Here is a 14,936-nt window from a genome sequence, read left to right as displayed (position 1 = left end):
CTGTATGAAAACCACTGACTGTGCTGTGTGCAGTCTAGTCTGCGGCTGGTTTGCATTATTGGAATATTCGCTTTTGTAGTGTAGGGCAGTTGTATGGGAACAGTGCGTAGCGTTGTGCAATTGGAGGTGAGCCGCCAGCAGTGGTGGATGTGGGGAGAGAGATGGCAGAGTTTTGAGAGCGGACGATCTGGACGTGTGTCCGTCAGAAAAAGGAAATTTGTAAGACTGGATGTCATGAACTGATATATATATATATTATGACTTTTGAAGACTATTAAGGTAAATACATTGTTTGTTGTCTATCAAAATCTTTCATTTGCTAACTATGCCTATCAGTAGTTGGTGCCTTCAGTAGTTAGAATCTTTTATTCAGCTGGCAGTATTGGCGCACACTGTATTGCAGTAGTTTGAGTAACGAAGATTTTTCTGAGGTTAGTGATTCAGGAAAGGTATAGGTTATTGTTAGTCAGCGCCATTCTTTTGTAGGGATTATTGAAAGTCAGATTGCGTTGCGCTAAAAAAAAAAATTTAAAAAAAGAGTGTCAGTTTACTGTTGATCAGAATAAGTAGAGAGAGAAATCTCTGAGTAAGTTCAGTTTTGCTCACCTGTTTGAAAATCAAATAACGTAGAGGTTTACCAGTACAATCATTCATAATTTTTCTAAGGGGACGTTTCACTTTTAAAACCAACTGCGGGAAAGAAAATGTTTCGCAGTGTAGTGAAGAATGTACGGTTTCGATTTCTTTATCGTATTTAATTTCAAATTGGATCCTAGAGCACGTAAACCATTAGACAGATTTTTTTTCTCCAATAGATATTCTCTCTCCTCAGATATATTTTCAAACAAAAATTGCATACACAACAAAGTACTGTTCTGCTTCTTTCTTGCTGGTGGTTTTCAGAAAACAGAAGAGAGGAATTTTATGGTTTATTGGCCTATGATTAGAATACTATTACGGAATCTCAATCGTACCCATCCACAAATTAAAACTATCTAAAATACTATCATCGAAGATATCATCCTCACAGATCCAACAGCTGGAGAAGTTTGCCTCATACCCCGTATAACGATACGTATCGATTTATTCACTCATTTTAAGTGACTTCAGCTCTCAATCAAGGTTCCGTCGTAGTAACAATAAACAAGGCTCAAGATTAGACAGAGGAGTAACATGACCGATGGGTGGTGGGGGGGGGGGGGATAGGGGGAATGGCCATTGAGATGGGGTGAAGGACAGAGGGGCAAGGGGTGACGCACAGAGAGAGGGTGAAAGGGCGAGATGGACAAAGAGAGAGGGCACGAGAACATAGAGAAAAAAGGGGGCGACAGATTAATATGTATACTCTGTTTCCATACATATTTACCAGTTGCAAACTACTACCGGGTTCGCGAGTACGGTACACATACAGATGTAAGGCAAGGTGATGGCTTCCAGACCTCTTCAACTGTGTATTAGAAAAACTGAAAGAATATCAAGTATCATCTATAAAACTAGGAAGAAAAAACACTTTATTGATCTAAACTGCCTGGGGTTTGCAGGAAGTTTTACTGTACTATCTGAAAATGTAGTAGATGCAGAAATACAGGTAGTCTCTTAGAACACACAGCCTATAAAGCGCGTTTAGGAATCTCTACAGAGAAGGCCATATTTATGGCTAGCAGTATGAAGAAAGCTAATTGTATGCAGATAGACTATGGTCATATAGAAAATGACAATAAGTTCACGTATCGATGAAAGATAATCTAGTTAATTGGTTACAAAAATCTGTCATGACTGAAAGAATGCACATAATGGACGAGGAATATGGAAATAAAAAAAATATAATAAAACATATCAAATTGTTCAAAAATAATGCATCACAACATGGTAGTGAAATCAGAATGTCTCTAAGTAAGTGGTGTCCAACACTAAACTTTAAATTAGACTGACTAGAAATATTATAAGAATTATAAGTCTAATAAGATGGAAGTAAGCCTTGAAATTAAGAAGCAGTAATTCAATATATGTAAACGTATAAAAATTATACTAGCAACAAGAAAAATAAGATCATTTGTTTGTGCTTCATGTGGGAAGAATGCAAAGAGACTGACGGGACTAAATTTCAAGTGCTCTCACTGGGGAAGGAAATCGTAAACAATCTGGATCTGAGTTGTTAAAAATATTGGAGTATAAAAATGGAAGAACCTGCATCAAAAAGACATATTTTCAGAAGTAAAGTGTTAAATTTAGAAGGATTACAAGGCAAAAGTAGTAGGCCAACATACTTGAAATGCTCAGAAGAAAGAAAAGAGACGTGAAAAGATGCCAGAATATTCGGATAAAACAAAAGAAAAGGACAAATAAGAAGTAACTGCCATTATGTCCCTTGTGGCCAAAACGGAAGGGAGAAAAGAAAAATAAATTTAACATGACGAGCGCCTTAACTGAGGTCATCGAAAACATTATCAGTTCAGGATGTAATACAAATTTTATGTCGTATGATAATAAAATTAGCTTATATTTCCGTTTGATGTTCTTTTTAAAGTAAAAAGAATCAGTTTTATACTTTAAGAAATTTTGGAAAAATGTCATGCACAAAATCCAAAGGCCACATCATAGGGCCTTGAACATATTTTGATACTTTGATGAGGTCGTGGAATTTTATGCCATGAATGATAAAGCGATGTAGTGTCGGAATTCATGCACGAATTAGAGGTGTCCTACTGCTGAAAACTTCTAGCTAAGCATTGAAATTATTTACGAATTTTGACTAAGTTGGTTATAGAATTAATAGAAATAATACAGTGAAACTTTTCAGTGGTAAATAATGTTCGTGAACTGCGTAGAAGTTTTGTGAAAGTTACAAGAGTGAATCCCTTTGAAATGAAACAAAGGACCACTTTGTTAAGTATTACAACTACATAGGAGTCTTTTTCACATACTAATATAGTAATCGTTGCAATTCAGTTCCCTATGACAAGTAGCTGCGCTGTCAAAAAATATTCAACGACCTTCTAGTTCGCTTAATATATTTTCACCTATTACGACGGTTCGGCTTCTGCCATGATCAGATCAAAACTTAGAGCTCGTAATACAAAATTCAGTGTCAGTTACGCTATTTCTGATCTGTTTATGGCAGCAAATGAAACGTCCAGACCGCTCTCTACATAAAAATTCACAGTGATGGCTGTGGCATACAAGCAGCTTAAAGCCTTTACAAATATTACTGTACCTCAGTGTGTGAGACTCTGGAAGAAAAGTTATCACCGTCTTCTTTAACACAACCACCGTGCTTCTGGATACAAATTGTATTTACACAGGTCAGCTTGGTGTAATTTTGGGGCCGTATTACTATTCACTGCGGAATTTTTTTTTTTGTTAGTTGTAAAGATAGTTGCCATGATTGCCAGTCGTTGCACTACCGTTGTACTGGAGGATTTCAGTTTATGTCCACGCACAGCTCCATTTTCAAACGCCTCTGACACAACAATCTTTCTTGTTATATGGACTCCAGTTTGGCTAAAACCGATACGCTGCCTGCGAAAGTACGAGGAACGGTAACCAACATACACTGATAAGCCAAAACATTGTCCACTGTCTACATTGTTCACCGTCCACTGCCGCCTGGTGGCGTTACGGGCTCGTGACGTGGTAACAAAAGAACGCAAGCGCAGCAGAAATGGACGAGCGATCACGCAAACGAAGATAAGGGCTGCAAATGGAAAAATCCACTGAGATAAGCTACTTTGACAAACAACAGAGTGTTATTATCCAGAGCCCGTAAATGACAATCTCTAAAACGGCGAATCTGGTCGAATGTTCACGTGCTACTGTCGTGAGCGTCTACGTGAAGAGGTAGGACAGTGAAACTACCACTAGGCGCTAAATGGTTGGACGTCCACGACTCTACACAAAAGGTAACTTTCGGAGGCTTGTCCGCTCTGTAAAGTGGGATAGATGGTGATTATGGCATCTCTGCCGAAAGAGCACAATGATGGTGCACTCCCAAGTGTTTCGGAGCCAACCGTTCATCGTACATTGTTAAATGTGGAGCTCGGCAACAGACCACCGCTACGTGTTCACATGTTGACCCAACGATGTCGTCAGTGATGACTTCAGTGGGCACAGAACCATTGGAATGCGACCGCCGATCAACGGAAACGTATCGGCTCTTCGGGTGAATCACATTTCCGCTACACTATGTCGATGGTCGTCTACACAAACGCCATCATCGAGGTGAACGGCGGTTCCACATGTGCAGCGTGCCACGGACGCAGGCTGGTGGGAAGCAGTATTGTGCTATGTGAAACATTCTCCTGCGCTAGCGTGGGACCTGGGATAGTAATCGAAGACGCGATGACAGCTGCGAACCACCTGCATCCCATCATGCTTGATGTCCTTTCTGACGGCGATGTCGTCTTTCAGCAGTGTAGTTGTCCGTGTCTCGGAGCCAGAATCGCGCCACAGTGGTTTTAGGAGCATTGTAGTGAACTCACGCTGATGTGTCGGTGACCAAATTCGCCTGATGTAAATCGTATGGAACCCATTTGATCGCTATCGGGTGCCATCATCGCATACGCAAATCGGCGGACCGTTATCTATTCGAATTATATGACCTGTGCGTAGACATATAATGACACAGACCTCCACAAACCTGTCAACAGACTGATGGATGCCTGATACACAGAATCAGTGATGTATTTCATTCCAAAGATGGGCGGACAAGCTATTAAGTGTATGGTCATAATTTTTTTAGGCTCATCCATGTATACGGCGACTGTGTCTGCCTCCTGAGTATTTTAAATCAAAGAAACCCATTAATATCTCCAACGATTCATCTCTAGAAGCACTTGATAAAGAGTTAATACTGAATTACCTCGTTCTTAAAATTAAAGCCGTTCCATGTACCACATCAGAGCAGTTTACATAACGGCAGAGGGAGTCTTAAAGCTACATCTTCTCTTTTTCCGTCTTGTCGTAATCAGAAGAAGAAACGCAAAACTAACACAAGTACACAGTCCGTCCAAACAAATCGTCCAATACACGCAGCAAGTAGATTTGGAAAATAATTCGCTATAGACATGCTGGTCTCAGATTTTTGTAGGTGCGTATATAATTGGAAGATTCCCTGTGAAATTCATGGTGGACGATATGATTTATTACGCCACGTTTATCGTGGAGGAGCATTCCAGTAATTAATCTGTGCTACCTGGTATTATTTGGACTACTTCTTGGGACTCGGGAGACAGATGTTTAGGGAAATCAAGAAGGTTTGACGGGCATATCAGCTGCCTTTCTTCAAAGCGGCTGTCTCTTCAGATTTTCCAGCATTTTTGTGAAGCTCTAAGGAGAGCCAAAGAAGCGTGGCCCTTCTTCCCTGTACAGTCGATATTCTCTGCTCTCCAAGTTGACGTAACGCCGAAACTGATGAAATATTTCAATATGGGCTACAAAAGGCGCTGTCACAGTATCCTTCTATTGAATCGTTGCTTCCTATTCGCTTCACGTACAACTGAGCACGGTTATTCAACAGTCCGCTTTTACGCAGGAGCAACTTGTATCAGCTGTTAGTACGAAGGGTACCGAACTTACACTGACGCGTAAGGAAATGTTCAGATGGAACCAATATCAGGCAGCCTGTATGACGTACCTATGCAATGTTACGGAGAAGGTTCTGATGGCGATAATTTATTTTTTATGAATCTGCAATAATAAGTAATACTGTGCGGTATTGTGTCACTCAGGTGTGGCAACTTTCTTTCGGAATCTGTTATCTGCTACGATTCTCTAAAAAAAATTTAAATAAAGGAAAGCTTCTTAATTTATTTTTAAATTTTGTTTAGAAGTACAGTATTTTTGTTGAAAAAAATTTAAAAAAAAAACATTGTCATTCAGCATTATTTCACCTTTCAGAAATGATTCTCCATCGATGTGTAAGATATGACTTTGTAAAAAAGAATATTTTTACATCTTACAGCTTCTCTTTGTAGTCCTGTAAGGAACAGATCTCCTCTTGTTATTCATAATAGTCATTTTGACATTCCGAAATTAATTGTCTGTGGCACGTAATTTGACGGTTGCTGCAACGTCGAATGTGCTCGTATAACACTTTACCGTTAATGCTTTCAGACTGTACATTGTTGCATATGAAATACAAATAGAATTTCGAGATTATTTTTTTCATGTGGAATGGATGAAATATCTACCTCTACTCAATAGTGAATGGGGTTTAATAAGTAATGGTAGTCCACGGTCAACAAAATCATCGTATTCCATGCTGAATTCATCGATTCTGTAGTGTGAATCTCATTCATACACCTACTAACAAAAAATAAAGTGAAACACCAGAAGGGGAGGAGAAACCAAAATGAGACTTCGCCGGTAGAGATGGTATGTCATTGTTGTTGTTGTGGTCTTCAGTCCTGAGATTGGTTTGATGCAGCTCTCCATGCTACCCTACCCTGTGCAAGCTTCTTCATCCTTCTGAATCTGGTTAGTGTATTCATCTCTTGGTCTCCCTCTACGATTTTTACCCTCCACGCTGCCCTCCAATGCTAAATTGGTGATCCCTTGATGCCTCAGAACATGGCCTACCAACCGATCCCTTCTTCTTGTCAAGTTGTGCCACAAACTCCTCTTCTCCCCATTTCTATTCAATACCTCCTCATCAGTTATGTGATGTACCCATCTAATCTTCAGCATTCTTCTGTAGCACCACATTTCGAAAGCTTCTATTCTCTTCTTGTCCAAACTATGTATCGTCCATGTTCCACTTCCATACATGGCTACACTCCATACAAATACTTTCAGAAACGACTTCCTGACACTTAAATCTATACTCGATGTTAACAAATTTCTCTTCTTCAGAAACGCTTTCCTTGCCATTGCCAGTCTACATTTTATATCCTCTCTACTTCGACCATCATCAGTTATTTTGCTCCCCATATAGCAAAACTCCTTTACTACTTTATTTGTCTCATTTCCTAATCTAATTCCCTCAGCATCAAACGATTTAATTCGACTACATTCAATAACCCTCGTTTTGCTATTGTTGATGTTCATCTTATATCCTACTTTCAAGACACTGTCCATTCCGTTCAACTGCTCTTCCAAGTCCTTTGCTGTCTCTGACAGAATTACAATGTCATCGGTGAACCTCAAAGTTTTTATTTCTTCTCTATGGATTTTAATACCTACTCCGAATTTTTCTTTTGTTTCCTTTACTGCTTGCTCAACATACAGAGTGAATAACTTCAGGGAGAGGCTACAACCCTGTCTCACTCCCTTCCCAACAACAGCTTCCCTTTCATGCCCCTCGACTCTTATAACTGCTATCTGGTTTTTGTACAAATTGTAAATAGCCTTTCTCTCCCTGTATTTTACCCCTGCCACCTTTAGAATTTGAAAGAGAGTATTCCAGTCAACATTGTCAAAAGCTTTCTCTAAGTCTACAAATGCTAGAAACGTAGGTTTGCCTTTCCTTAATCTTTCTTCTAAGATAAGTCGTAATGTCAGTATTGCCTCACGTGTTCCAGTATTTCTACGGAATCCAAACTGATCTTCCCCGAGGTCGGCTTCTACCAGTTTTTCCATTCGTCTGTAAAGAATTCGTGTTTATATTTTTCAGCTGTGACTTATTAAACTAATAGTTCTGTAATTTTCACATCTGTCAACACCTGCTTTCGTTGTGATTGGAATTATTATCTTCTTCTTGAAGTCTGACGGTATTTCACTGTCTCATACATCTTGCTCGCCAGATGGTGAAGTTTTGTCAGGATTGGCTCTCCCAAGGCCGTCCGTAGTTCCAATGTAATGTTGTCTACTCCCGGGACCTTGTTTCGACTCAGGTCTTTCAGTGCTCTGTCAAATTCTTCACGCAGTATCGTATCTCACCATTCATCTTCATCTACATCATCTTCCATTTCCATAATATTGTCCTCAAGTACATCGTCCTTGTATGGACCCTCTATATACTCCTTTCACCTTTCTGCTTTCCCTTCTTTGCTTAGAACTGGGTTTCCATCTGAGCAATTACCAAATCGAATAAAATTTGCAAAGACGTCACCCATATGTGTCCACTTATCAGTATGATGTTGCACACCGTCTGGCCTGGAGGCATGCACCGATTCGGCTGTAAAGGGTGCCATAAACCTATTGTATACTCTCCTCAGCCAAGATGGCGCACAGCTGTGGTAATTGATCTTTGGTATACTGGACACTGGCACAGGAACGCAATTGGCGTCCGAGCTGGACGCACACGTTTTCTATCGCTGGCAGATCTGGGAATCTTCCTGACGTCGGGAGTACCTCAACATCACACGGATAAAGTGTAGAGAAACGTGCTTCCGTGGACGAGCATTTCCTTTCGAAAAATGACACCACGACGGTGTTACATGAGAAGAAATGCTTGCGGACGCAGAATGTGTGTGACGCACCGTTGACTCGCCAGGGATCCCTTAAAGAGTACCACCTGCATCAGAAGTCCGACTTCACTGCCCCCCTCACGAAGACTCCATGTGAGGTGTATTTTGTAAGTCATCGATGTGCACATAAGAGAGAGAGAGAGAGAGAGAGAGAGAGAGAGAGAGAGAGCAAGTTCCGTTACTGTTAAACAATCTTTGGTATTGTTGTGACAAAGTCTTTGCCTCTGCTTAGTCTGATACATTCTTAGGTGAAGTGTGTTAGGTGATGGCTGTACAGTATTCAGTGCTGTGTTGACTTGTGATTGCATCTGTTAGATGAAGAAAAATTTATTATAAAGGACAGCAAGGATGAATATGATGTATGTATGGGAAGGCGAAAAGAATATAAATGTTAATAATGTTACTAATTTTGAAGAGAGAAAGATTAAGGGAAGGCTGCAGCACTGTACAGTAAGTCTGTCGTAATAATTATTGCCAGATAGTTAACTTGCTCACAGCTGAGAGAAAGACCACCCCACTTCCCTGAGTCATGCACTGACATATCAACTGATTAAGCTGGTTGCTTTTTGCAGAAATTCTGTTAACATTGTACACATTCCAAATCATTGTTCACTATATTAAGCGTGAATATTGTTCAGACCAGTCTTGTGTGTGAAGATGATGTGAAATTTTACTCTGTCTTTGTTAACACATACTCCATTCTAAAATCATTGTCTTGGAATGTAATTTCACAGGAATGGTTACTCTCCCCATACCACTGTTTAAAGAATATTTATCATTGCTCGTTACCACCTTGCACCATTACTATGCAACAATTGGAATATTGCTTGGAAGTTTAATTTAAAAAACAGAAATCTAGCTTTGCCGCTGCCTGCTTGCTGCTCGCTGTTGTGCTTTCGACAAATCTGGAACAATGTTGGTAAGACGCGAGGTAAGCGAAAGTTTTGATTACGGCCAGATAGTTGTTTTAGTTCAGTTGCGCATTTAATATGAAGACAAGTTTTATTCAGACCAATTACTGTTCAGTTCAGATTTTGTTCTGCTTGTATTGTATGTTAACGGGGGACCTAGAAACGACGGAGAGGCTCCGTCCCCGCCTCAGCCGCAGTGGTCCACAACCCCACGACGACTAGGGCAGTCCACTTCACCCCTCCGCCGCCCCACACCGAACCCAGGGTTACTGTGCGGTTAGCCCCCCCCCCCCCCCCCCAGGGAACGTCTCACACCAGACGAGTGTAACCTCTATGTTTGCGTGATAGAGTAATGGTGGTGTACGCGTATGTGGAGAAATTGTTTGCACAGCAATCGCCGACATAGAGTAACTGCGGCGGAATAAGGGGAACCAACCCGCATTCGCCGAGGCAGATGGAAAACCGCCTAAAAACCATCCACAGACTGGCCGGTTCACCGGACCTCGACACAAATCCGCCGGGCGGATTCGTACCGGGGACCAGGCGCTCCTTCCCGCTCGGAAAGCCGTGCGTTACACCGCACGGCCAACCGTCTGCTTAGTCTGCTTGTCTGCTTAGTCAAAGGTTACCATAGGAAAGTAAGCAGAAAAACAGTTAATGGTTTTTGTAGTACGTAGATTTTTTTATGGAATGGAAGGTAAATTTGAACTAAATGTCATACAGAAACGTTTAGTGGGGAGCTTACCACAGTTGCGGCTCTGCAGAATAATATGCTGTTTCCCAAGGTCGTCCGCTACTCGTGGTCTGGTGGCTATCGTTGCTGCCTCTGGACCACGGGGTCCCGGGTTCGATTCCCGGGCGGGTTGGGGATTTTCTCTGCCCGGGGACTGGGTGTGTGTGTTGTCCTCATCATTTCATCATCATTCGTGACACTGGCTAGATTGGATTGTGTAAAAACAGGACTGTGTCAAAATCGGGACTTTGTATTGGCGCTGCTGACGGCGCAGTTGAGCGCTCCACAAACCAAACATCAAACGTCATCACCTTTCCCAAGATCACTGTTATAGTCGCCGACGATGGTCGTCCGGGGCAGAGCAGAACCGCGACTTTTAGCTGAAAGCAATGTGACACCACACATCAGCAGTCCATGCCTTCCTTTTACGGCACCACTCCAAACACAGCCATCTGTGTTGCTGTGTTAGCGGCAGCCCACGCACGGGTCGATGGGACGATGATTCCCTTGTGCTGCTGCTACTAGAATCCGACAAATGGTGCAAGGTGAGATGGAAGGTTATTTTGAGTCCGTTACTTGTTTTCGGATTGTAGGTATAGATATGAATGGGTTATGATGTGCTTGGTTCACAATTTGACGATTCTCTCTAGTTGTCGTCAGACGCGGTCGACTAGAAAGTAGGCAACGATTATGCCTGCCCTGACGTTTCGAGGCAGTCCAATATCTGCACACTGTCACATTCGAATGCTCTACAAATCTGAGATACTGCACGATTCGACCGGTCGTCCAAACGGAGACCGACAATGAGGCACCTCTCAAACTCTGTGGCTGTTGATAACGGTGTCTCACAGCAGTACGGTGCAGCTCCATATCCTTCACAGTGATTATTTAACATCCGACCTCGTTCACGCCCCCTTACATACCCTGTCAGGCCTGGTAACAACAACCCAATCTGGTCGCCGTTCTTCTTGTCACAGAAAACTGCAGCTCTTATCGCTTTCAAACTCACCGATAGTGTGTGCATGCGCTAAGTTGCACTGACATCCGACTATGTCTTCTGGCCGCTTCACTTTTTTTGTCAAGCAGTGTATGTGCTTTTCCAAATGACACATACCCACAGCTTACAATTTATTGAGTATAGTTTCTTTCATCGGTTCTCAATTTGAGTTCGATTCAGTGTCTCATTTATACATGCTGTCCTAAAAGGCACCGACAACCTTTAGGGACAGTTCACTTATACAGAAATAAGTAAAGAATATCTGGTAAACGTGATCTGTAAAACGCCTACTGTAAGAGCTATGAGCACTTGTCATCTTCGCCAGCGTGAAACGCATCTCTTCTACTGAACAAACGTTCAGTAAACTGAACTAAACTATACTCCTACCTAACACGCTATGAAGGCCCAACGGTACCGACCGGCCGCCCTGTCATCGTCAGCCCTCAGGCGTCACTGAATGCGGATATGGAGGGGCATGTGGTCAGCACACCGCTCTCCCGGCCGTATTTTAGTTTACGAGACCGGAGCCGCTACTTCTCACTCAAGTAGCTCCTGAGGTTGCCTCACAAGGGCTGAGCGGTAGATCGGATGGTCACCCATCCAAGTGCTAGTCCAGCCCGGCAGCGCTTAACTTCAGTGATATAGCGGGAATCGTTGTTACCACAGCTCTCAAAATATGCATTTTAGAGTCAGTGTTTAGTTGACTTTTTTTCTTGTTTTGGTCCATACTACCTCCTCCCAAAATTTGAAAAGCAAAGACCTTATAGCAGAAGAGATATGTTTCAAAGTATCGAAGGTGAATCAAGTGCTCACATCTCTTAAGATATGTTTATAGGGCCCTTGTTTGCTAGACATTTCTTTCTTGTTTTGGGGTAAGGGAAATGTCAAGTTTGTCGATGTTTTTTCGGAACATCCTGTACATGGAACAAATATTTCGTTAGCTGCGGTCAAAATAATTATTCCAGAAACGTAAATGCGTGTTGAATGTTCAACACTCTTCTGAAGATTTATATTGAATTAAGAAGTACTTTGCGTACCTATGTGACTTATTATAATAAGGGGTTACTTTGGTACAAGATATTAATTCACAGGGACGTTATCTGTAAGTAGGACTGCATAACCGTAAATTTTGCACTTGTAAACATTGTCTTCTTACAGAGGGTAATGGAAAAACTAAATCAGTAATGGATTTTCGAGAGTATCTGCCGAGAAATGAAAGCAAAGATATTGAAACGGAAAGCGTTCGAAATTCAGGAAATATTATCAGTTGTGAGCAGTGCGATTGAATAGCAACATTTCTAACAAGTTTGTTTGTGTGGCCATCCTCCGCAGCAAGCATATAAATACTTGTTTTGCAAATCAAACTGCCTTTTCCTGCTCCTAGTTATTTTATTTATCCCAAACGCGTTTCGCCTTCTCCTGTTTTAACGCATCATCAGTGGGATCTATAACGGTAAAGTTTTGTTAGTTATAGATTATCAAACATCAAAACTCGCGAAGTGAACTAAATTCAAATGGCTCTGAGCAATATGGGACTTAACATCTGTGGTCATCAGTCCCCTAGAACTTAGAACTACTTAAACCTAACTAACCTAAGGACACCACACACATCCATGCCCGAGGCAGGATTCGAACCTGCGACCGTAGCAGTCGCGCGGCTCCGGACTGAGCGCCTAGAACCGCGAGACCACCGCGGCCGGCGCGAAGTGAACTGTTTGATAATCCATAATTAACAAAACTGTATCGTTATAGATCCCACTGATAATGCCTTAAAACAGGAGAACGCGAAACGCGTATGGGATAAACAAAATAACTAGCAGCAGGAAAAGGCAGTTTGAATTGCAAAACAAGCAGCATTTCTGTATGGCAGAACATTATCGCCATATCGAACATTGAAAGAAGTTGCATTCGTCTGATTGCGGTCTTACACCGCAAGCACTGTTGCCCCTAGTGTAGTAGTGTGACGCGAAACCAGCGTGACGGAGCGACTCACCTGAGAAGTTGGTGACGGCGCTCATGATGTTCATGATGAGCGCTGCACTCGTCGTCTCGTGGCCCATGGACGTCAGCTTGTCTCCGAACAGAAGGCTGAAGACGGAGATCAGCGACTGGCACGTCATCTGGAAAGCGAATTACAAATAACACATTAATTAAACGTACGCATAGCAGAACTCACTTTGAAACTTCCTGGCGAATTAAGACCGGGTGCCGGACCGGAACTCGAAACCGGAACCTATGGTTTTCGAGCAAATCCGCTACCGACTGAGCTATTCGGTATGTCGCCGCGTAAGACAAAGGTTTCGGAGTCGAGTACCGGTCCGACATACAGTTTCGTTTTGCCAGAAAGTTTCAAAACAGCACACACTCAGCTGCAGAGTGAAAAGTCAGTCAGAAGACAAACTTTTAGTCGTTTAGCTTACGTATTATATCTGTTAATAGTTCCAGACAGAGAGACCAGGTCTGTGGATAAAACTATTCACTAACGTTTCGCCCGGGCCTACGGGAAACACCGTCAGGGTTAACATATTGGAAACTAGACCGAAAGCTCAATACGCCCCGAATTCATACGATAAGTTGCCTTTCCATGTTTCCGAATGCATACGATTGTTCTTGACGGGTGGCTTCCTGTCTACTCTACTTCTGTGGTGAAGTTGATCCGAGGTCGTATGGAAATGAATTGTAAGAGGAATTCCTCGAGCTTGTCTCTTCCTTGTGGCCCTATAAATAATGTGTCGTCAAAGTGGCGTAAGAAATAACTGACGTCCTATCTCAGAAGCCGAGATCTCAATTGTTGTAATGAACAAATTCTGCCTGTATCGCCATTTCGATCTACCCATCACGTCATCTTCAGAGCTGCACCTTGCCGCGTCAGATCTGAAGATTATCTGCAGGGTAGATTGAAACCGGTAATCATTAACAAAAAAAATAGTGACGTAGGCAGTGTTTGGTCATTCATTCAAACCCGGTTTCCAGTGGACCGTTGCCAGTACATCTCGCCGAAGTGTTCCATGTTGATATTGGTCTCCAGTGAGAGTGGACTATTCTTCGCGCTATTGGTGAGATAGGGTAGCATAAACGGTCTAAAAGAGAAATATGTCTAAGTCATAATGTTATTGAACAGGTTGGTAGTTTCTGAGCGGAATTCTTATAAGTCTTAAGTATTCCTGTAGTAGTGCTTAAACAGCCACGCAACGTCAAAGTGAACATGTATGTCAGAACCTTCTAGCCGGAAACTACTGAGAAGTTGCGCAAAGTCTACAGAGTTACGAATGCGATGTTGTTAGTTGATAAGGTGAGCGCTATTAATTCCTTACGGTATTGCTATATTTTTGGCGACGTATTTCTTGATCTTTGAAACAAGGACGTCGATCGCTCGTCGAACCAACACTGACTCGGAACATTCCTTTCCAGCAGATGAGATTCCGTTACTGTGCTTAGCTGTTGTTACTTGAGGCTCCGCTATTCTGCTCGCCGTACGCTGACAGCAGGGTCAACTTCCTTCCTCTTCCCCTCCCCCTACTCCACCCCCCCTCCTCCCATCCCTACCCTAGCAGCTATCTTTCCGCTCCACTGTTTGCCGAGGCCTCCGGCTCCAGTAATCCTTTTATCTTCTCGACCAACACGCTTTGCCTCTCATTTGTTGTGCAAATGGTGAAACTGTTCTCTTAAATGTCACGAGATTTATTTCGCTCCGTTAGCTGGGAGGAGTAGGAATTCACACATGCAGCTAGAAATGGCGCCACATTCTCCCAGGTGAGCAGAGGACACGGCATTGGTACCTGAGTGATTCAATATTACATCTGGCCACTACTCTCTAGATTAATAGCGAGAAGCGATGTTACGTAACAGATGGACGAAAGGACAAGTTTAACTTATTGAGTCGAAGACTA

General features: G+C 42.4%; 1 protein-coding gene across 1 annotated transcript in view; it reads right to left on the bottom strand.

The window, feature by feature from the left end:
- LOC126191147 (monocarboxylate transporter 1-like) overlaps positions 1–14,936 on the bottom strand; it is a 210,406-nt gene that overhangs the window by 47,771 nt on the left and 147,699 nt on the right. Inside the window, exon 3 of the mRNA XM_049931901.1 lies at positions 13,040–13,166. Within this exon, the coding sequence (XP_049787858.1) occupies positions 13,040–13,166 (127 nt within the window). The remainder of the gene's footprint in view (positions 1–13,039; positions 13,167–14,936) is intronic.

This window comes from Schistocerca cancellata, chromosome 6, assembly GCF_023864275.1.
Source record: "Schistocerca cancellata isolate TAMUIC-IGC-003103 chromosome 6, iqSchCanc2.1, whole genome shotgun sequence".
NCBI classification, from domain to species: Eukaryota; Metazoa; Arthropoda; class Insecta; order Orthoptera; family Acrididae; genus Schistocerca; species Schistocerca cancellata.
This window is presented reverse-complemented; position numbering and strand designations above follow the sequence as displayed.